Below are 23471 nucleotides of genomic sequence, written 5' to 3'. Positions count from 1 at the left end.
CTCCAACTTTTCAGTTGTGTGCATTTTAAGAAATTAAATATCACGTGTGTCAAACGGTGAAGGAAAAACATGTGAGGAAACCTGCATACCTGAGATTTTTCTTAATTCTCTGCGTGTGTAAGTGTAAGTCTGCCAATCCGCATTGGGCCAGCGTGGTGGACTATTGGCCTAACCCCTCTCAGTCTAAGAGAAGACTCGAGCTCAGCAGTGAGCCGAATATGGCTTGATAACGAACGATATGCAAAGATCGTAACATGCTATGTAGGGTACTACGTACTCGTAGCATCGTAGTACCTCTACGATGATAAGTACAGTAACAGCTCCTCATTCGCGCTTCCTTTGTTCGCGTTTTTACTATCGGCTGATTAAACAATTACGACCCAATTACTATATCGCGGCTAAAGATTTCGTTTTTGTCGGACCTAAGTGACGAAGATGACGTAAAATCTGAAATTTAAACTTTTACTTGCAAATATTGCCATAATTGCAAATGGAATAATACAAATTGAATAATAAATGTGACGCAGTAAGCCCTCACTGGCACGAGAGTCTTTTTAACGAACGTTAAAAAAGCGTTCAAATATAGTATGAAGTTAAATGAAGGTCTATTTCCAAAGGCGAAAATTGAAAATGCAACATTGCTCAAAAAAAAGCGTTGAAATTTAAAAACGCAGTCATTGTGAACATGTACTCGGGAATGCATTTGTTGTATTTGAACGCTTTTTTAACGTCCGTTAAAAAAACTCTCGTGCGAATGGGGGCTAAAGTGTAGGTTTAAGAATGCCATTGTTTAATACACAGAATAGACAACGTTAAAAGCTAACGTTTTTCTCAATATCTGAAAATTTCTGAATTAAAGAAGCTTTTGTAAACTGTCAAGCAAGAAAAAATTACAAAATTTTACTTCTAGGTTTATTGTTTTAATCGCAAAGACCACCAAAATCATTCGAATATTCCAGCCGTTCGGAATCCGAGTCAAAGCTTATTTAATTAAATCCTGATCGCATAATATTCCTAATTTCAATAATTCTAATAGAATTGGTTATAATAGCATAAACATAACAGGTACCTAATAATTTTAATAGAGTTGGTAATAAAATTATCACGTTAGTAAATCTCTATTTAGGTCGATTATACAACAAAGCCTATGCTAACAGTTAGATAAAAGTGCCTACAAAATTTACAGCCGCTAATTAATAACGCTGAGCATGATAATTATTTATATGAATAATCGTTAAACAATTATATCACCGGGAGCTATTGTTTTAACGGAAAATGTACATCGAAAACATGAATATAGAATAATAAACGTCGACCCATTTATGATTTCTTGCCGATCTGTTTGTTCACAATTTTTATTTAATTATTGTGATGATTATAAATTTGTCTTCATCATCATCATTTACAACCCATATTCGGCTCACTGTTGAGCACAAGTCTCCCCTCAGGATGAGGCTTTAGTCCACCACGCTGGCCCAATGCGGATTGGAAGACTTCACACATTTAGAGAAATAAGAAAATTCTCAGCAGGTTACTTCACGATGTTTTTCTTAAAATGCACACAACTTGAAATTTGGGAGAGCATGTCTGAAGCGAATCCACCCCCCACTACCACCCTATCTTACTTATCTTAACTTAACTAAAATTAAAATCAGAAAATCTTTCAACATCCCTAGATTGGCATATTGGATCTTTATGAAATTATATTGCTATGCGAAAGCTATAATATGTTTGTTGGTCATTGTGAACTTATGGAATCCCAGCTTCCGTTTTCCCTACCACCTAAATGTCCTTCAAATTAAGAGTGAATACTGAATAGGCACCTTTAGGCTGCAATGTGAAAAAAAAACTCTTTCACACAAAAAATACTGGATGGATCAGAAATTGACGAAGAGATTTAAGTTATTCTCCCGGAAAACTAAAGTGTAATGGCTAGTAAAATTTTCAATTATCCTGTCTTTTAAAAAAAAATATCTTACTACTATAATATTAACGCGAAAGTTCTTATGGATGTTTGTTACTCATTCACTCAAAAACTACTACATAGATTTGGATGAAACTTGAAATGGAAATAGCTAAATAGAAGATAGAAATATTAACCATACCCTGGATTAAAATATCATCTACCTTTTATATCCAAAATATCCATAATCGCGGGATTTGTAAAAAACAAAATTTCGAGCGCACTTCGTAGTGTCTACTGTTTTGCAGATAATTTAAAGCTAACCTCTATTTTGGAAGTCGGTTAAAGCTCTATGCTGTTGTCTGAAGCTTCACAGAAGTTTCAGTGTGCTCTGAATACGAACCGGCCTCTCACAGGTCCTCACTCAGAGGGCTCTCTGCTATTTGAAGCACCCTCCGGTGTACGGGGTAAATATAAACGTTTAGTATCGACGGACTTTTATTAGCACCAGCCAGTTATGAGCTTAAAGTAGGTAAAGTATTAATTAAAACTTTATTAATAGGTATTTTATTTACTATCGTGTTAACTCGATTATGAATTTATGAATTAAAAATATACTACAACATAAATACTTTACGTGCAGCATAAATTCATTACTCAAATTAATTAGTTTATTGGGAAATTAATTTGTTTTCCTAATAAGATAGTATGTACATTTTTTTGCTACTGTATTATGTATTCTGTGATATTTTTAGGGTTCCGGACGTACGTAGTACAAATTTTATAATATCACTCGCGCACATTTTAATTTTGAACTATAGTCACAGAATCTTATGTATTAAATTCTCATGTTGATGTTAAATCACTGACCCCAAGGATATTTGTACTTTGATTGAGTGGACCGCATTCTACCAAAACGGCTCGCCAGATTTTAATTATCTTTTGTAAACATATTTGGCAGGTGTGCATGAGATCAATCAAATCAAAGTATTTTTTATCCTCTTTTTTAGTTTTAAAATAATAATAATGGCAGATAAAATAGCTTATATTAGGTATAGAGTCTATACTTAATATGTATATATATAATGTCTTTAATGTTTAAGTAATGTTAGTGGGACTACCACTAACATTACTTATAAACGCGAAACTCTTTAACGCCGCAAGTACTGAACCGATTTGGCTGAAATTTGGACTCGAAATAGATTTTACTCCAAAATCCATGTTTGTTACCCTTTCACGCCTCGACTACTGGACCGAATTATCTAAAATTTGGTATTGAGATGTATTATAGCCTGAATTAACACATAGGCTACTTTTCATCCCGGAAAAATCCATAGTTCCCGAGGGATTTGAGAAAAACAAAATTTCACGCGCACGACGACGCGGGCGTCCGCTATTAGACATTAATAGCTTTAAGAAGTTCGGTATAGATATAGTGGATGCAGAGTTTTAGTGAAGTTTTAGATGTTATAAACTTTATGATAAGTTTTAATGTATTGGCCAGGTTGGACACGCTTCGTATTTTTATGGCGGCTATAAAAACTACTTACCCACACTAAACTATGGTTTCATCATAGTTTACTCGCACAAAGACTATAACTTCCAACTGTGTTGCTAGTGGGAGTTTTCAATATTTTCATACTGTTACTATCACGTTGACGTTTACGCAAAGGAGAATGCCAGATTCTGACCCAGTCCTAACTCAAAATTTTGCGAAAAATGTAAATGTACTAAAATTATCCAATTTTTAAATAATTGTTTTTTAATAAACCATTTTTATTGTTAAACTCCGGAATAAAAATCTGCCAAAAAAAGTAATTAAATCCATTACGCTATTTCCTCGTAGCAGACATTGTTTACTTATTTTTTAAAAACCTTATTTCAACCTTGGGTTCGAGCCCTTTAAAGCGTTTTTAATCTATTTTAATCACTTTAGCTTCAAAATGACTAGAATCCAGAGCTGCAAAGTGTGATTAAAATGTAAAAATAAACAATCATAACACTGTCAAACTGTCAAAACACATAATAATATTACACCTCGAAGTAATTTGAAAATAATTATACCCCTAGTTATAAAGGGTTAAAAGGTATTATATATTTAATAGTACACAAAATCCAATAAAATGAAGTGTATATTGTTGCAAATTAATTTTTTTTTAGTGGGTTAAACTCCTATACATTGTCTGGCATTGTCCTTTATATGGAATTGAAACAGTTGTGCAGTAGTGCCACTAGATGGCGCTGTTTCAATTCCTTAGAAATTCGCGTTTACGTTACGTGACAGTAACAGTATCAAACTGACACTAGGCCAACTGGTACTCAATTTGCTTGCAATTTATAGCATTTATGAATTAACGCGTTCAACTGTAAACTGTGTCATCAGTCACACGTCACGTACAAATTACTGACCAAATTGCAAGAGACAGCTGACCACAAAAACAGATTTTGACGATGCTATTAATCTGCCTCTCTAGTCATGTTTCACTTCAATTCTCTTTCTACAATCGCCAACGATTGGAACATTTAAAAATGTATGAATGACATTAGATTTATAAGTTGATCACTTTATCTATTGATAACGAATGTCATTCATCCTCATCATTATCAACCCATATTCAGCTCACTGCTGAGCTCGAGTCTCCTCTCAGAATGAGAGGGGTTAGACCACGCTGGCCCAATGCGGATTGGCAGACTTCACATAGGCAGAGAATTAGGAAAATTCTCTGCTTATGCAGGTTTCCTCACGATGTTTTCCTTCACCCACATATTTAATTTCTTAAAATGTACACAACTGAAAAGTTGGAGGTGCATGCCCCGGACCGGATTCGTACCCACGCCCTCCGGAATCGGAGGCAGATGTCATATTTTTGACGGCCTCCGTGGCGCAGTGGTATGCGCGGTGGATTAATTGACGGAGGTCCTGGGTTCGATTCCCGGCTGGGCTGATTGAGGTTTTCTTAATTGGTCCAGGTCTAGCTGGTGGGAGGCATCGGCCGTGGCTAGTTACCACCCTACCGACAAAGACGTACCGCCAAGCGATTTAGCGTTCCGGTACGATGTCGTGTAGAAACCGAAAGGAGTGTGGATTTTCATCCTCCTCCTAACAATTTAGTCCGCTTCCATCTTAGAGTACATATCACTTACCATCAGGTGAGATTGTAGTCAAGGGTACAATCTCACCTGGTCAACTTGTAAAGAATAGAAAAAAAAAACCACTGGGCTATTACGGCTCAACGAATGTCATTACGTCGTATATTCAAGCATGGCAGTGCGCAGGCCAAATTCCAGCAACAGGCCGAGTGAATGCCGTGCACTATTTCCACGAACCGTTTCCACCCACTATTGACCCCCTGAAATATGATCCTGTAAAAATAGCTACTTTTGGCACTGACTCACTGATCAGTAATCAAAATTATATTCTACATGATGTCGTACCGTGATGGAGCCTATATATGTATGATTGATATATCAAGTTGCGGACATCTATCGACTGATAATGATGAAGATGATGATGATGATGATTGTCAAAACTGCATGCAAGCGATTTAAGATCATAAAAATAAATAAAATAAAATAAATAGAATCTTTATTAACCAAAAATAAATACAAAAACCAGGTATTTGATTGAATGTGGTCTCCACACTCGATTGATCTGTATCGTGGAGAACAGGTAGAATTTTCTAATGTTTTCCGTTGGACTAGGACTACATGACAAAAAAGAAGAGTAAAGTAAAACAGTAAGCAGAAACGTTAGATAGGTGTACATAATTATTTTAGTTTATTTCATATTTGCATGCATCATGGTGTAGTAATATGGTGCAGTAGTATGGTGTAGTAGACGTCCAGAAGTTTTTTTTTTTTTTTAATTTTTTACAAGTTAGCCCTTGACTGCAATCTCACCTGATGGTAAATGACGATGCAATCTAAGTTGGAAGCGGGCTAACTTGTTAAGAGGAGGATGAAAATCCACACCCCTTTCGGTTTCTACACGACATCGCACCGGAACGCTAAATCGCTTGGCGGTACGTCTTTGTCGGTAGAGTGGTAACTAGCCACGGCCGAAGCCGCCCACCAGCCAGACCTGGTTCAATTAAGAAAATCTCAATCGGACCACCCGGGAATCGAACCCAGGACCTCCGTCTTGTAAATCCACCGCGCTTACCACTGCGCCACGGAGGCCGTCAGAAGTGGACGTCCTTCGGCTGTTAATGCTGATGACGATGATGATGATGACAATGATGATGTACTCACTCTGTAAGTCGTGACGTTGGCCGCATAGACGTGCGAGAGCAGCAAAGCGACCGGTAGCAGCAGCGCACTTGTGATGCGCCGCGGCGCTCTCATCTCCGGCAACCATTCGCGCGATCACGCGCTCTGCTGGAACAAAGAACACTCAATCACAAATCTTCTAAAAGAAGGCAAAACATGCTACCAAAGACATATCTCGTGAAGAGAAACAGATAATATCAAATAATCGCGGTGGAACCAGCAATACCGCTATCTGTTTCATTGCGTTGCGGTAATTGATATTGGAAGTGGTACTGGTAGCAGCCATTGGTCAACGTTAGTCTATTACAAATTACTATAGAGTTTGGCTTTAGACCGTGGTAGATTTGGAAGTTAGCAGGTTTCAAATGTATCCAGTCGCCAGACTATTGATGCTAAAAACCCTTAAGTTCTCTTTTAAAAACAGTCGTTCTTTTGCTACTGGGACCTGATTTCACATAATATTTTGACAAGTAACATTTTTTTTTATTCTTTACAAGTTAGCCCTTGATTACAATCTCACCTGATGGTAAGTGATGATGCAATCTAAGATGGAAGCGGGCTAACTTGTTAGGAGGAGGATGATAAACCACACCACTCTCAGTTTCTACACGATATCGTACCAGAACGCTAAATCGCTTGGCGGTACGTCTTTGTCGGTAGAGTGGTAACTAGCCGCGGCCAGGCCAAAGCTTCCCACCAGCCAGACCTAGACCAATTAAGAAAACCTCAATCAGCACAGCTGGGGATCGAACCCAGGACCTCCGTCTTGTAAATCCACCACGCACACCACTGCGCCGCGGAGGCCGTCAAAATATAAAAAAATACGCTTTGAACTTGGAAGAACTCTTAAAACCTTTTTCCAGCCACAGTACAAACCCGATAATTGGCTACAGTACTTGCTTAACTATGGCAGGAGAAGGAGCATTGACTGACAAACACCTTCTTAAATGACGTATATCATGCTATCGCAGGCCCATAAGCCTGTATTATAACTGAAACCAGTCAGTCAAGCTGGATCAAATAGAGGAAATCCATTACCTTAGCTATACCACATACATGCACGTTCAATCTCGCACAGAAACTTCAATAATCGTATTATGGTATAAGTACGGCTCTGTTTCCCAGTTTGTAGATGAATTTACCAAAGTTTCAGCTGGAAATCCGATACTGCAGGATTTGAAATATGATTTTCATATTTCATTCTAGCTTGGGAGTAAGTGAACGTGGCTTTTGCCTTCATCTAGCAGGGGCCGTGGTTCCTAACAACCCGATTCCTATCGGATTACCTTTTAAAAATCCTTTAAGTGAGTTCTACGGACGTACATAATTTAACGTACTCGGTCAAAAACACATTAAGACTAAAAAAGAGGTTACCTACAAGAAAATTTCAGTCTTCGCTACTGGTATCTAGTAATCATAATCACACTAATTTTGGCATTGAAGTTTGGTATTAGACTTCGATACCAAAGAACCAAGAACTCTATACCGAATTCAAAATTCATTTATTTCAAGTAGGCTCAGTTTACAAGCACTTTTGAACAGAACTGAAGGAAAAACATCGTGAGGAAACCTGCATGCCAGAGAATTTTCTTTATTCTCTGCCTGCCAATTCGCATTGGGCCAGCGTGGTGGACCATTGGCCTAACCCCTCTCGTTCTGAGAGGAGACTTAGCTCAGCAGTGAGCCGAATATGGGTTGATAAAGAAAAAAGTAAAAACGACTGAATAAGTTTTTTTCTCCGAATGCGCAATCAACGCTCCGAAATGAAAACATGATATTCAGTGGCAAATGGCGAGTGGAAAAAGCCCGAAAAAACTGCCGAGACGTAATTGCTTGCTAGCTACTGTGATATACGTTCATTTTACCACAACGGCGTAATTATTCAGTATATTATATTATATAGTACAGTATATTTTATAGTTATTAACTAGCGAACTAGCGATTTCATCCGCGTAAAATACAGTTTTTCACACATCCACAAGCTAGCAAAAATTGAAAAATACTTAGTTTGTCTCAAATCACAGACAGACACTTCAATTTTATTTCTATGTACTCTTTTTTTTTATTCTTTACATGTTAGCCCTTGATTACAATCTCACCTGATGGTAAGTGACGATGCAATCTAAGATGGAAGCGGGCTAACTTGATAAGAGGGGGATGAAAGTCCACACCCCTTTCAGTTTCTACACGACATCGTACCGGAACGCTAAATCGCTTGGCGGTACGTCTTTGTCGGTAGGGTGGTAACTAGCCACGGCCAAAGCCTCCCACCAGCCAGACCTGGAGCAATTAAGAAAACCTTAATCGGCCCAGCTGGGGATCGAACCCAGGACCTTGTAAATCCATCGCGCATACCTCTGCGCCATAGAGGCCGTCAAAACTACTAAAATAAATACTTGATTGACTGACGGAGCAGATTGCTCCGTCAGTAGTCTGATGGTAGACTAAACTTCTCAGGGAAAGCAAGGAATAACAAAGTGGCGCCCTGCAGGGGCTATTCTGTAACGATGATTTGTATAACTCGCAAGTGCAATTTTCGAATTCACCTCTATCTCTCTCTGTCTAACGCGATACTATAGAAAGAGATAGATGGAGGAGAATCCGAAATTCGAACATGCAAGTTAATCATACCATCATTGCAGAATTGCCTTACTGTATCCATCTAACTGGAATTCTGGAGCGTACGACGTTTGCGTAGAGGTGTTTAGCCTCTAACGCCTGTAGTTACACCGGTAACCAACTACGAAGGCTTTCAAACCTAACCATAGCATTACTTAACAGTTGAAATAAACATGCCGGAAGTACTTCCCCGAACGTAATATTTTAATTCTTCGTTAGGCGTAGAGTAGGGGGATAGGGGTAGGGTAGGGTAGGGATAGAGAAAAGGTGCACATAAGTCAAAGTGAATTTTGAATGGGTCCCCTAGTATCTTATATAATTTATTTCTTATCTATACTAATATTATAATATTTTGTTTGTTTGATTGAACGCGCTAATCTCTGGAACTACTGGTCCGATATGAAAAATTCTTTTAGTGTTAGATAGCCCATTTATAGAGGAAAGCTATAAGCTATATATTATCCCTGTATTCTTACAGGGACGAGAACCATGTGGGTAAAACCGCGCGGCGTCATCTAGTCTCAAATAAAATATAACAGATGAGGGTATATATTTTTATACTGGATCTCGTACTCTATAAGGATATAAATACTACCAGGCATTTTGTAAGTGAATGACAGTTTTGTAGGTTGGCCTATTAAGTTTATATACATACCTATAGCACGATGCCCATTACATATACATGTACTAAATGTTCATATCAACCCCAGCCGCCGTATCGAATGCAAATCTGTGATTACATTAACCAACCATAGTACTATACGCTATATATATACTAAGCGCTGTGACCTCTGCCTCCGATTCTGGAGGGTGTGGGATCGAATCCGGTCCGGGGCATGAACCTCTAACTTTTCAGTTGCGTGCATTTTAAGAAATTAAATATCACGTGTCTCAATCGGTGAAGGAAAACATCGTGAGGAAACCTGCATACCAGAGAATTATCTTAATTCTCTGCGTGTGTGAAGTCTGCCAATCCGCATTGGGCCAGCGTGGTGGACTATTGGCCTAACCCCTCTCATTCTGAGAGGAGACTCGAGCTCAGCAGTGAGCCGAATATGGGTTGATGACGGCGACGAGTACTATACGTACGGTAGTATGGTAGCTAGGTAACTAGGTAAAGTGCTAGGTATTTATATAGCAAGTAATTGCGTATTTCGCGCTTTCCTACTCAAACCGTAGCGCAATAAACGTAGATGCATTTTCAGTTTCTACGCTTCGTAGCGTAATAAACGTAGCTATTCGTTTCAGGTTGCTACGCCTCGTAGCGCGGTCTACAAGCTTCATTAAAAGCTTATAGGCAACGCTAATACTAAAGTAATATTGCCATATCGTTATCAGTATTATATATATTTATCAGTATTGTATATATATATTTATATGATTATTTATTATGTTATTATTATTAATTATTAATTAGTAACACTTCTTCTTGTTGTTTCCGCCCGCGTCACCACATGGCTCCACGGAAGACCAGCGCTGCGCTGGTGCATCCATCACTAGCGTAGCACATGCTGAGTGGTGACCATTTTGGTACCACACACATCATTTTTTATATTTTTTTGGATTTAATTTAGTTTTATTAGTTTAATATCTCTAATTTATTAGTTTACTATATTTTTAAAATTACTTTCTTAGTTTTAAAGTATTTGTTGTCTTTTGTGTATTATGTGTAAGTGTGTCCAAATAAAATAATTTTCTTTCTTTCTTTCTTTCTATTATTAGCATCAATATGTTTTTGTGACACAGTTCGTACGGGGACTTCTACAACAGCCGATATTAACGGTCCATCTATTCTGGTCTGTGTTTTTGAGCCCTAACTCAGTAGCGTACGAGTAATATATTTTCAAATTACAGGCAGGGAGAAACCAAACGAGCTGCCCTTTCGGGCTTGTAACTGTTAATAGCAGGTTTAAGGGACCTTTGACGACACGCCAATACTCCACTTGACCGCTTGTGCAGTCTTTCCTGCTGAGACAAAACTACTAATGAAGAATTACACAATAAATTATTATAGTACCGTAAAATCAGTGACGTGCACAAAGTTTATAACTAGGGTATGCTCTATTCGTACAAACTACAAAATGGAAGTTTTTCTCCAGGTCAGGTTCGTCCTCAGCGTAGGCATTGTATTTATGCATGTGTGAAGTGCACGCCACTGCGTCAAATACATGCCCTATAACGGCCAGTAAGTGGCAGCATTAACTAACAAAATAAGAGTGTCAGTTACAACCTCACTCAAATTCAATTCTTTCTTCGTCAAGATCCGAAAATAGAATCAATCGTAGCCACTATGTTTTGTGTTCGCATCATCTAACTTGACGCATTTGGTCGTTTGCGAGGCAAACATTCTCCTTGGTTAAGAGATTACGGCGCAAATGTTTCATCAGCGAATAAGATGAAAGCTGTCACATCCATTTTTTTTTATTCTTTACAAGTTAGCCTTTGACTACAATCTCACCTGATGGTAAGTGATGATGCAGTCTAAGATGGAAGCGGATTTACATAGACCATAGAGTCATTTCAAACGCCATCCACAAAACAAAACTGACAAGCAGCACCCAAGAATCATGACAAGTGTTACAATACAATGACTACCCACAAATATATTTAAGCCATTCATGTATTATTTATTGTGTTGCTAAAATAAATACAATTCGCACCGAAGTGATATGTATGAAGAACGACGAGATTCAACTTTTGGCTATATGACAGTTGTAACTATAAACTATGAAATATTGTTGATTGCATTTTCATCTATGCACTACAAAAAAAAGAAAACACGGCCCAGATCGAGCATCGTGTGACGTCACATTTCACAAAACAAAACGTCATTTGTTATATCGTTCGCGAGTTGCTGAATAAACACTAAAATATTCTTTCATTGTCACAATTCCAGTACAAAAAACTAAACTTTCCATTCAAAATTCTCATAACAGGGCCACGCAGTTAGCTTTCTTTTGTTATCTGAAATATGGTGTCATTTTTGCTAGCAAAGAAATGACATTTTTTTGTTTGTTTTTAATAATTGCGAAAAATATGATATGTAAAAACCAATATGTTTTCGTAAACTCATTAGTATAGTCTGGGAAGTTCGTTGATGACACTCCCATGATATGCGGGCGAAGGGGGGAAAGACTACGCGGGTGTGAAATCGTGCGTGCGGGGAAGTGAGGCATCAGTCGAGGGTTTTTCATTCATCGCTACACGCCCTCGGCTCGCGCAAACCATCGGAAGTGTTACGAACGAACTTGCCAAGCTACAAATATGATTTAACTACGTTTCACAGGAACAATAAATATTTTACAGTTCGTTTCATGTAGGTTGGTGCGGGTGACAGTTCGTTTCACTCTTGAAAATTTGCTGCGAAAAACGATAATAGTATGTATTATGAATGTTAAACACGCAACTGTCACCGTACCCATGCTAACTGAAATACACGTGACACAAAATGATCAATGGCAAGGCCGATGGCAGTGATGACCTACGGATTTGAGACTTGGTCGCTAACTATATGGCTCAGAGTGGTCAGAGTTACTCATAGGGCGATCTTGCTATGTTCGGACTTCGAATATCTCATGATTGAGTTACAAATAATCCGCAGAAGAACCAAAGTCACCGACAGACAAAGCTGAAGTGGCAATAGTAGGAACACGTACTTGATAGACGTTGAGATTCCAATGCATTGGCGACTTCGCACCGGAAAACGCAGTGTTTATCGACTCCCGATAGGTGGACCGAGGACATCAAGTGGATTGAGGTAGGTATAGTGGGTGGATGCTGACGGCGCAAGACCGTGAGGTTTGGAAGTCCTTACAGAGGATCTATGTCCAGCAGATTATGCACCTCACACGAGATAAGTTGGGAACATTAGTTGGCCTAATAACAGGTCACTTCCCGCTAAACAAACACTTTTCAATTCTAGGTTTGACTGACATTCCTCTGTGCAGAGCCTGCATGGAGGAAAACGTGATACCGCTACACGTTATGCTCAGTTGCAGAGGCGTAACGGAACAACGAGCAACATATATTGGTTCCTCAGCGACACTCCATGAGGCTATCGGCGACCTGGGCGGCCTGCCAAGCTTCTGGACCGAGCTCGGCTGGATGGAGTGAATCCAACGGTAACCTACACCGAGGGACCCACGTACAACGGCCAATCACATGGCCAAGTGCAGAAACGGCCCAGAAGAAAGAAGAAGAAGATGAGATAATAACGGACGCACGCGACTTCGTCCGCCCTTTGACCTCTTTAATCCGGCCCTACCGCAAAATACATTCTTAGCGGATACTTTGTATAGTTTACCTCCATGCCAAATTTCATCTTCGTACGTCAAACGGTTTCCGAGATTTCGTGATGAATGACCTTTTGCATTTATATATTAAGGATCTCTTGATTCCGATGGATTTCAGATTGCGACATCATTCTCGTAATATATCAAAATGGCGTCCAATCGAAAGTCAATAATCTTACAACTCTTTTGTTTGCCCGGCCGGATGCCCGCGACTTCGTCCGCGTGGAATTTAGTTTTTCACAAATCGCTCGGGAACCATAGATTTTTCCCGGATGAAAAGTAGCCTGCGTGTTAATCCAGGCTATAATATATCTTAATACCAAATTTCAGCTAATTCTGTTCAGTAGTTGAGGCGTGAAAGAATAACAAACATTCATATCATCAAAATCATCAGTTTTCGCAAATCTCGGGAAACCATGGATTTTTTCAGGATAAAAAGTAGCCTATGTGTTAATCCAGAGTAAAATCTATTTCCATTCCAAATTTCAGCTAAATCGCTTCAGTAGTAGCGGCGTCATAGAGTAACAAACATCCAAACATCCATAGAAGTAGGATTATAAGTGCACTTTCTGGCTAATAATTCGAGAACTCTATATTAATGCTAAAGCCTTTGCAGAAACACAGACAAAGTGATTCCTATAAGGCTTCTGATTTCACTTTACGATGTACGGAACCATGAAGAGTGCCGGAACAGCTGCAATATAACCGACATTAGGTCAGTCGAGTTTAAATTGAACATTTAAAGTTAATACTGAAATGGAAGTGTCGGCTCTGGGCATTGTTCCAAACAACTTTGTGGAACTACGCCTACAACAGACATCCGGCATTCCTTGGGTGTTGATTCAACATTCTTATAATGGTCAGCCCCTGTAGCCAAGTTGCACGTCGATTCTCCTTCTACGATCGCAAACGCTTCGAAAACTAGAAAAATGTGTGGGAATGACAGGTCTTGATCACGAGACTTGTCGATAGCAAATGTCATTGCATGCTTTTTTAACCGACTTCCAAAAAGGAGGAGGTTCTACGTTCGACTGTATGTATGTTTTTTTTTTATGTATGTCCAGCGATAATTCCGTCATTTATGGACCGATTTTGAAATTTTTTTTTTCTAGTTTTTGAAGCGTTTGCGATCTTAGAAAGAGAATCGACGTGCCACTTGTCTACAGGTGCAGGGCCTCTAGCCATGTGGTACGTTGGGTACGTCATTTACCTTTCTACAAACGCAAACGCTTGGAAAAGTAACAAAATGTATGGAAACGATAGATCGATCGACAACTTGATCACGTGACCTGTCGATCATTAATGTCATTTTCATATTTTTTTTTAATTTTCGAAGCATCCGCGTTTGTAGAAAGAGAATCGACGTTCTACGTAGCTACATGCCCTGAAGTACTCGTACCTCATTGGCCCAGTGGTTACTCTTACTATCAGCCTATTTACGGCCAGTTTCTTCATATAAGTAAAAGTCAAAGTAACGTCATAAAGCAAAAGTTTTAATCACGGAAAAATAAAGTCTTCTTTACTACTTACTACTTTTACTGTACTGTACTTTTATTGTACTTTTTCTTTAGCTTTACATGAAGAAACTGGCTGTTAGACGGCCTTTCTCTTCATAGAAGAGGCAATATGGCGGTTGGACCCACCATGCTGTTCCAATACGGGTTTACAGGCTTAGGGTGATAATGTTTTTTTAATGACCACTATCAATTAATGTTAATGATCAGCCATCACCGATGGCTTAACGTGCTCTCGAAGACACGAGGGTGTAACACCACGAACTTTCCAACTACAAGCTTTACCTAATTTCTTATCAACAAGAAAAGCTCAATATCTCATAGCACGGCTAAGAACCTTGTGATTTCAAGCCAAATAACCTAAAAGTCCGTTATCCGTAGAACATTTTTACAACTGATTCTTCATCTCGATGAGACAATGAACTTTTTTATTTACGATATTCTTGAGTCTGGTAGCAAACTGAGTTACCAGGGAATAAAAAAATCTGAGAGTAACGTGATAATGTGCCACGCAATTTGTATGGAATTGTGGCTGTTAAGTTAATTAATTAAGCAACAGTAAAAAAAACAGCTGGTTTGTAACAACTTTTAATAAGCTCGTTATTAATACAAGTTGGGAGGAGGATAGTTTATCAAAAGTTGATCGTCTCATCGAGATGAAGCTACTCAAGAAAAATTAACTTGACAGTAATCAGTTGTAAACAATTTTCTACGGATCCCTGACTATAACCACTCTTACTATACGCGATACGTCTTTGCCGATAGAGTGGTTAGCTTCCCACCAGCTAAAAGCCACATCATTTATTGTTTTAGGCTATATTTTTTCCCCGTACTCCTAAGGAAATAGGACGTACGCGAGTGAAATTGAGATGCATCTGTTAGTTTAATATAAATCAATCTACTGCGAAAATAGTATTAAAAGATATGAGAAGAATTTGTAAATATAATAATAATAATACGTTAAAAGTTTAAATTTTTTTTAATTAAAAAGCTGTTCACTTTTAATTTCTTCAAATGTATTTGACGTGAGTCGTGATACCAATTCGTTACTCCCGAGTTTTTCCTCATCATAATCATATTCCTTTAGGCTATCGTAGCTCGGTTTTATATTCTGTGAAAAGTTTAGGAAAATTGTATAATTTTCCTCATCAAATTCGTTAAAAATTTCCCCACGTTAAATATGTACGGAGGTTTCTCTTCCAATTTTCTTGCGGAATAGCGCAATTATGTCAAATTCTCATTTTTTTTGTATACTTATTTACTCATTGTGTAATTTTTTATGACTGTTATTACATATTGATAGTTTGTTAAAGGCATAAAACACTTTTTCGGTAATATATATCGGTAGAGCATACTAAATACTACTTCTTTTAACGGAGAAGCCGTAGCTTCAGGGCAGGTACTAAGCTTTAAGTGTCAAGGATGGCAGATACACAAAGTAACACTATCAATCGTTAGCGGAACGACCATTTAACTTGCTAGTACAGTTCTACTCTCTATATTGATCAAGTACAGCGCTGATACTATCACATGTAAACCAGGATTAACTATCGTATGGCTAGGAGTCAGCCACCAGCTGATGTCAGACTTGTAGCTGATCCAGTTGGGTTAAAGACGTCTTCTACAGTTATCCAACACTACCCATTCTCAGCTAGTGTTGGCTCTCAGCTAATTAATTAACAATGCAATGGCCTTACTTCTTTTATTAGCTCACCCACTGAAGTTCGGAATCACTATCACTATTTTAACATTGCACCATCCATCCATTCCAAGAACTTGATTACACTGAACTACTCAACCAACAGGCCACAGAGTGGCAAGGCACCTCTACTCCGTAAAACGTACCGCCTAGGCGCCATTTTAACGCAATACAATTGGACGAGAGTCACGTAATCAATCTTTCACAGTCTTATTTATTTAAACAGTAAATAATTAAATCCCAATTCCATGACACCTGATTCTAATATTATCACAATAACTAACGTAGATTTTGCTAACTGTTCAAGCGAGTAAGCGCTGGGTGATTATAGAATCTCAATTTCGTTTATTATTTAGTAACTTATAGCCTCAATAGCTCAACGGTAAGAGCGGTCGGACTCATCACCGAGGGGTGGTGGTTCGATCCTCACCCCGTTGGTCTATTGTCGTACCCACTCCTAGCACAGTCTTTCCCGACTAGTTGGAGGGTAATGGGAATATTGGTCATATTATAAAAAATATGGCAAATATTCTTTTTTAAAAAAAAAAAAAAAAAACTTATTTATTATTCTACAAACTAAGCCTATCCATGATGCAACACAAATCACAGTTGGTTTTACTGTGCACTAGTTTTTATTATCTAAACAATATTAAAAAAATAGTAATAAACAAAAAGAGAACAGAAAAACAAAGAACAATCATCAGCGGTTAGTAAGATAAATATCATAAGTATACTATGCTGCTGCGACTCTACACAGACTTTCCCAAAAGTATTCCTTTAATTTCCGCCTATGTACTTTCGTAAATATATTCGTATCTTTTAAAAGATTTTCCGGACACGGTCAGTCCGGAAAATCGTTAAAGATTTTTGGAACAACGTATTCCAGCCTTCGTTTACCATACCCATTTAAGATGTTAGGTACATGCATTTTAAAGTTTTTTTTTTGTTTTTTCATTTATGTCAACTAGTAGTTATATCAAAGATAGTGAATTTATTTATTTATTTATTTAAACAGGCCAACAACATTTATGCACAAAAAATAATTTACATAATATAATAAAAAAATGGTAATACAGGAAATAAAGATTTAAAACATAAACATCAATAATTGGCTTGTACAGTGGACACAGAAATTCTAGGATATAAGTAGAAAAAAAAACACTATAAAACAATAAAAACTACAATTAACACAAAAAATAAAACAAATAAAGAAAGCAAAAAATTGTAAGAAGAAAGAGCAAATTAATATTAAAAAAAAAAAAAAAAAGTAGCTTCCCTGCGCAGGGAGTTTATAACGTTAGCTTGCTGACCATCAAAAATACAAACATAGCAACAAAAACTTCGGCCCTGACCTGTCCACTATTCAAGTACAAAGTCTGTAAGTGAACGCCTATATTTACCGAACACTGCATCGCAAAAAGCTTCGTGGACATATCAAAGAGCTTTACAACGCTGTCTTCACTAAAGCTTGAGGGACTTTAATACATCTTCTCTCATACAAAGAGATTTTAAGCCAGCAACTGTATTATGTGAAACATTTCGACACAAAAGTTCTTTCTTACATTAGTTACAACCTAATAAATAAATATTTCCTGGTTTTACCTTGTTTTTGTTTACTTGATCTACTACTTGAACTAGCAGACGCCTGCTACTTCGTACGCGTGACATTTAGTTTTTCACAAATCCTATTTTTTTCCTAATTTAAAATAGCCCACATGTAGCTTAATAATCTCCTCTATGTTCCAGTGAAAGTCCCATTGAAATCGGTCCAGCCGTTTCAAAGATTGGCCCGGTTAAACAGACAGACAAACAAAGAAAATTATTGAAAAATTTGTTTGTGTTTTGGTTTTGTGTAAATTATGAACATTAGAGATTACAGTTATTTTTCAATCACAGATGGACACTTCAATTTTCTTTATATGTATTGAGTATTAATTATGTATTGATGATGTTGATGATATTGCAATTTCATACATGGTATAGTTGATATCTCAGAATACAGAAAACCACCAGAAGGAGTGATAGCGCAAAGAAGTGAAGCCATTTAAACTACACATTTTACGATTACTCACTCTGTGTTTGTCGTGTTGTTTGACGTGCTATACAGGTGACAAATTTAATTAAATTAAGCCGTCTTGTGCTATTCCTTCGTGTAAAAATGCCGTTGGTAAAAAAAAGAAACTGAATAGGATCACATTTCACGTATAAGTAGCACAAATAAATATTCTTATGTTAAAATAATGAATAATTTTTACGTGAATTTAGTTGTCATAGAAACCGATGACTTCATTTTGTAAGTGTTGCCAATGTAATTGTTTTGATTTTCCCTACTTTTAATTTCAATTCAAGGATTTATTATTTATGTAAAATATTAATCAACTAAATAGGTAGGCATAGGTTCCGGCAATTAAGTTGAAATAAAATTGTGGTAATCAGCGCAGATAAAGAAAGTGTAAAATAATCTTAAAGCTTTAAAATTTTACAAATAACAATGGCGTGCTATATTATAATAAGTTCGTTCGTTCTTGTCTGTTTGTGTGTTTGTTTGCACATTTGTTTGTTTTCGTGTGCTTGTTTGGTCTTTTGTTTGTTTGTGTACCTACTTGTTTGCTTGTTTGTTTGAGCAAGAGGATTAAATAAAATATTTTTATCTTCAAAACACATTCTTAAAGGATATTAAACCAATTCAATGGCCTTATTTATACTTGAATTTTAAGAGACATAAAAATTAGAGAAATAAGACGAGATAATAATAACTGCGCACACGATTGAAATACATATTTATAATAATAATATAATATAATTATATGGAATATATAAAATTATTATTGTAAATATGTATTTCTTTAGTTTGTTAGTTGATAAGTTTTATAATAACCGTCTTATTATATCTATTATTTATTTGTCCTTGTCTTAAATTTTTTAGAGTTCATTTTCTTGCTGACTCTTAGCAATCACTAGAAAACTGGTCCCACTGTTTTTATTATTTACCATACAAGTTAACATTTAATGTGATGAACTGTACACTTATTGTTTTCCTTTTAACATTATAAATTTTTACCACAAAATAGGGAAAAATTTAACAGCCTCATGTACTAGCAACATTACGCGGGTGAGAATTGCGACGAGTGCAGGCTGTTGTGTACAATTTTTGGACACACTGCGCACTATAGAATGACATCTAAACGTGGCTTCTTGTGGTTTTCTGTATTCTGAGGTTGATATTTAAATAACAAATCACCATAATTTTATATATTTATATTCTTTACATAGCCCTCGAATACAATTTTTACCTAATGATGCAATCTAAGATGGAAAAGGTTAACTTGTTAGGAGTAGAATGAAAATTCACACCCCTTTCGGTTTCTACACGACTTCGTACCGAAACCTTAATCGGCTCAGCCGGGGATTGAACCCAGGATCTCCGTTTAGTACCTCCTCGCACATACCACTGCGCCACGGAGATCTCGAAAAATATGGTCAAAGAGCAAGTGATGGCCAGACAATTCTCAATTTATAAAAGGTGGTTTTGGGAAATAAAAAGCCCTATTTCTTATTATTATTAAGTGTGCTTCCATCTTTATAATGCTACCATCAGAAGAGAGAAAGCAAAAGAGTACAATCATGAAAATGTATATAACAAATCCAAACCTTAACAAGTTTTCCTTTATTTACAAAGTTTTCTGTTTGCATCAGTATCTGTAGATGTATGGAGCAATTCGATCAGCCGGTAATGTGATTACCGGTAGGTTAAACGTTTTCCCTCACTCGAAATTACCTTGCGGAATCTATTTCCTTACTCGTCTGCCATTCACTGGCTTCTAACTCATCTTTATTGAAGAGCTAATTGAATTTAATGAGGGCCATTTAAGCTGGGATACGTGACTCCCGCGTCTTTCCATTTCATTTACTTATTATAATAACGCTTTTGTTTAGCCTGTCGTTTTGGCACCGTTATAAATAGATTCATTCTGAGAGGGTGCTCAGCAGTGAGCCGATGATGATGATGATAAATAGATTAATTAAATCAATATTCATCATCATCATCATCATATCAGCCGATGGACGTCCACTGCAGGACATAGGCCTTTTGTAAGGACTTCCAAACATCACGATCCTGAGCCGCCTGCATCCAGCAATTCCCTTTCGCTTGATGTCATCAGTTCACCTGCTCCAACCAAAACTGTGTTTTCTAGTGCGGGGTCCATTCCATCACCGTGGGAGCTCAACGTAAATCGGCTCTTCCATATGCCCCGCCCATTGCCACTTCAACTTCGCAACTCATTAATATTATAAGGAGATAAAGTTTATGGCGTTGTATAGGGGGTAATCTCTGGATCTACAGAACCGATTTAAAAGCCTCTTTTACCAGTAGAAAGTCGCTTTATATGTGAGTGTCATAGAGTATATTATTATACCCATATTCTCACGGGAACGGGAACTACGTGAAACCGCGGGGCGCTGGTTAGTTATCTATATAATATATAGGACGATGTTTATTGTATAACTTAGTAGAGTCTCAATAGCTCAACGGTAAGAGCGGTCGGACTCATCATCGAGGGGTGGTGGTTCGATCCTCGCCCTTTTGGTCTATTGTCGTACCCACTCCTAATACAGTCTTTCCCGACTAGTTGGAGGGAAATGGGAATATTGGTGATATTTGAAAGATATGGCAAATATTCTTAAAAAAAAACTTTAGAACCATAATACTTAGCCGTAGGAAGATAATAAGAAACTTTCGCCATCTAAACCTAATAATCTTTAATATAGCAAAAGTGGATGATAATGAATTATTTAACTGTAAAGTTGTAAAGAGAGGCATAAAACAATAAGGCCCTTGTTCAACATTCCATGAATCCCTGCTATTATGGCAGTGTTATGGCGTGTTTATGGCCGATGACAGGTCTTAAAAGCAGGTGTTCTAGACTTTACGGCACGTTGTTACAGTTTAACGTTTTAGCACCTACAAATTAATTAATTGAAGATTATATTTAAGGGTTGATGAAGATTATATTTCGTCGCACGAAGGTCTTATTTATTTTATAAGTAACAATTTTCATAAATTTTAAAATAGTTTTCTTTGAGTGTGTAAGTTGGAACCAACGTAGATATAATTTGACAGAACGGTATATTTGTGTATTAAGAGCGCGAAGCGCGTTGGTACGATATGGATAAAATTCGAAGCGCAAACGAGACGCCGAATTATGACTTTCACGTGAGTGAAAAGCACGGAGCGATTGACGCGCGACGCAAATTTTATGACGTGAGCGCCAAAACTATTTTTACCTAATTGCAAGTAAATTAAACAACATAACAAAAAATAAAATGGCCATGTTCAAGATATATACCTAATTTTCTATACAAAACAAAAAATTAAGAAAATAAGTTTGCTTTTCCTGAGATTGAAAGCAAAATGTGAGCAAAACATGTATTTTTCAAAAAAATAAACTATTGAGAAAAGTTTTACAAATTGTGTATTTTGTATAGTCATAACGAAGCTAACACTTTGAAATATCATTTACCCAAATATCAGGCTCCTAACTTTTCCAGAATCTGAGATCCAGAACCATTGTAACCACCAAATTACATATTGCACACTCTTAATACTAATTTAAGTAGTTACTGAGTTTTTGTCTTTTGAACCTGCCTTCCGAACCGGTAGAATCTTTACAAATAGTCAACTGACGTATCAAAAGTGCTTGTAAACTGAGCCTACTTGAAATAAATGAATTTTGAAGTTTGAATTTTTGAATTTTGTTCTTATTAAGAAATTTTCAGTTTTCTTTCCTTATGGTAAATTTTTGACTATTTTATAAATTTTACTGTAATTACTTGAACACTATTTATTTTAAAATTACAAAAAAAATATTTGAAACCCACTTACCAAGTTCGTTTAATGTGTGCAAAGCAGTTTAAAAAAGGCTTAAAGTTTTCCGGAAATGTTCAAATAGAAACCTTTTGAAGTTCTTTTCAAAATTTTTAATATAAGTACAGTAGTTTCGGAGAAAAAGGAGATGGTCAATTTTCGTCTATTTGTTTAAAAACCTTGAAAGCTATTTATTTTAAAATTCCAACAAATATATTTTCAAAATCCTCTTATCAAAATCTTTTATTTGATGTATCACACGATTAAGTTTGCAAAAGTTTTTTTTAACTTTCCATCTTACCCCCCATAAGTATCATATTCAAGTTTCAACTATTCACGGCACATCTCTGCGTTTAGTTCACAAGAATATATGTACCAAATTTCAACATTATTGGTCCAGTAAGTACATTCAGAGAAAACAGACGAACATTAAAATCTGCGCGAGTGATATTATAAGGGTTCCGTTCTTGTACTACGTACGTTCGGAACCCTAAAAAACACTGTTTACCAATAAAAAATTAAATATCACGTGTCTCAAACGGGGAAGGAAAAACATCGTGAGGAAACCTGCATACCACAGAATTTTCTTCATTCTCTGCGTATGTAAAGTCTGCCAATCCGCATGGGCCAGCGTGGTGGAGTAAGGCCTAACCCCGCTCTAATTCTGAGAGGAGAGTCGAGCTCAGCAGTGAGCCGAATATGGGTTGATTATTTTTAGTGGACTCAAAGGTGATTGCAAATATAAGAAAACTAATGTAGAACAAAGGTTATGATTCACAACACTTGTCAGGACAACTTAATTAACAAATCAAACTGTAACCAAAATAAGACCCCAGAATGGCAGAGAATGACCTTGAGTGAAGTCACGTACTTGAGAACGATGTGTGTAGGGTTAAAGGCGCCTTTTACTGATATCAAACACTCCCCTTTTCCACTCAAGTCACTCTCCCCGCCTATTCCAAGTAACCCATAAAGAATTACACAACAATAGATGTGGACGGTTCGAACGCCACGAGCACACTGAAGCCAACACCCAACACGAGATCGTGCGACGTCATATCCGTCACAGACTACTATTTCCAACACTAAACGGCGATAACATTATGATGAATAGCGTACGTTATTATAATCCTGAAACGTTTCTGGATTATTATAACCTAACTACGTTATTATAATCCTGAAACGTTTCTGGATTATTATAACCTAACTACGTTATTATAATCCTGAAACGTTTCTGGATTATTATAACCTAACTACGTTATTATAATCCTGAAACGTTTCTGGATTATTATAACCTAACTACGTTATT

General features: G+C 37.1%; 1 protein-coding gene across 1 annotated transcript in view; it reads right to left on the bottom strand.

Moving 5' to 3' along the window:
- LOC112046521 (probable G-protein coupled receptor CG31760) overlaps window positions 1-23471 on the bottom strand; it is a 112080-nt gene that overhangs the window by 47808 nt on the left and 40801 nt on the right. Inside the window, exon 3 of the mRNA XM_024083176.2 lies at window positions 6155-6277. Coding sequence (XP_023938944.2) covers window positions 6155-6247 — 93 coding nt within the window. The 5' untranslated portion in view covers window positions 6248-6277. The remainder of the gene's footprint in view (window positions 1-6154; window positions 6278-23471) is intronic.

This window comes from Bicyclus anynana, chromosome 19, assembly GCF_947172395.1.
Source record: "Bicyclus anynana chromosome 19, ilBicAnyn1.1, whole genome shotgun sequence".
Taxonomy (NCBI): domain Eukaryota; kingdom Metazoa; phylum Arthropoda; class Insecta; order Lepidoptera; family Nymphalidae; genus Bicyclus; species Bicyclus anynana.
The sequence above is the reverse complement of the archived record's forward strand: the minus strand, read 5'-3'. Positions and strand labels throughout refer to the sequence as shown.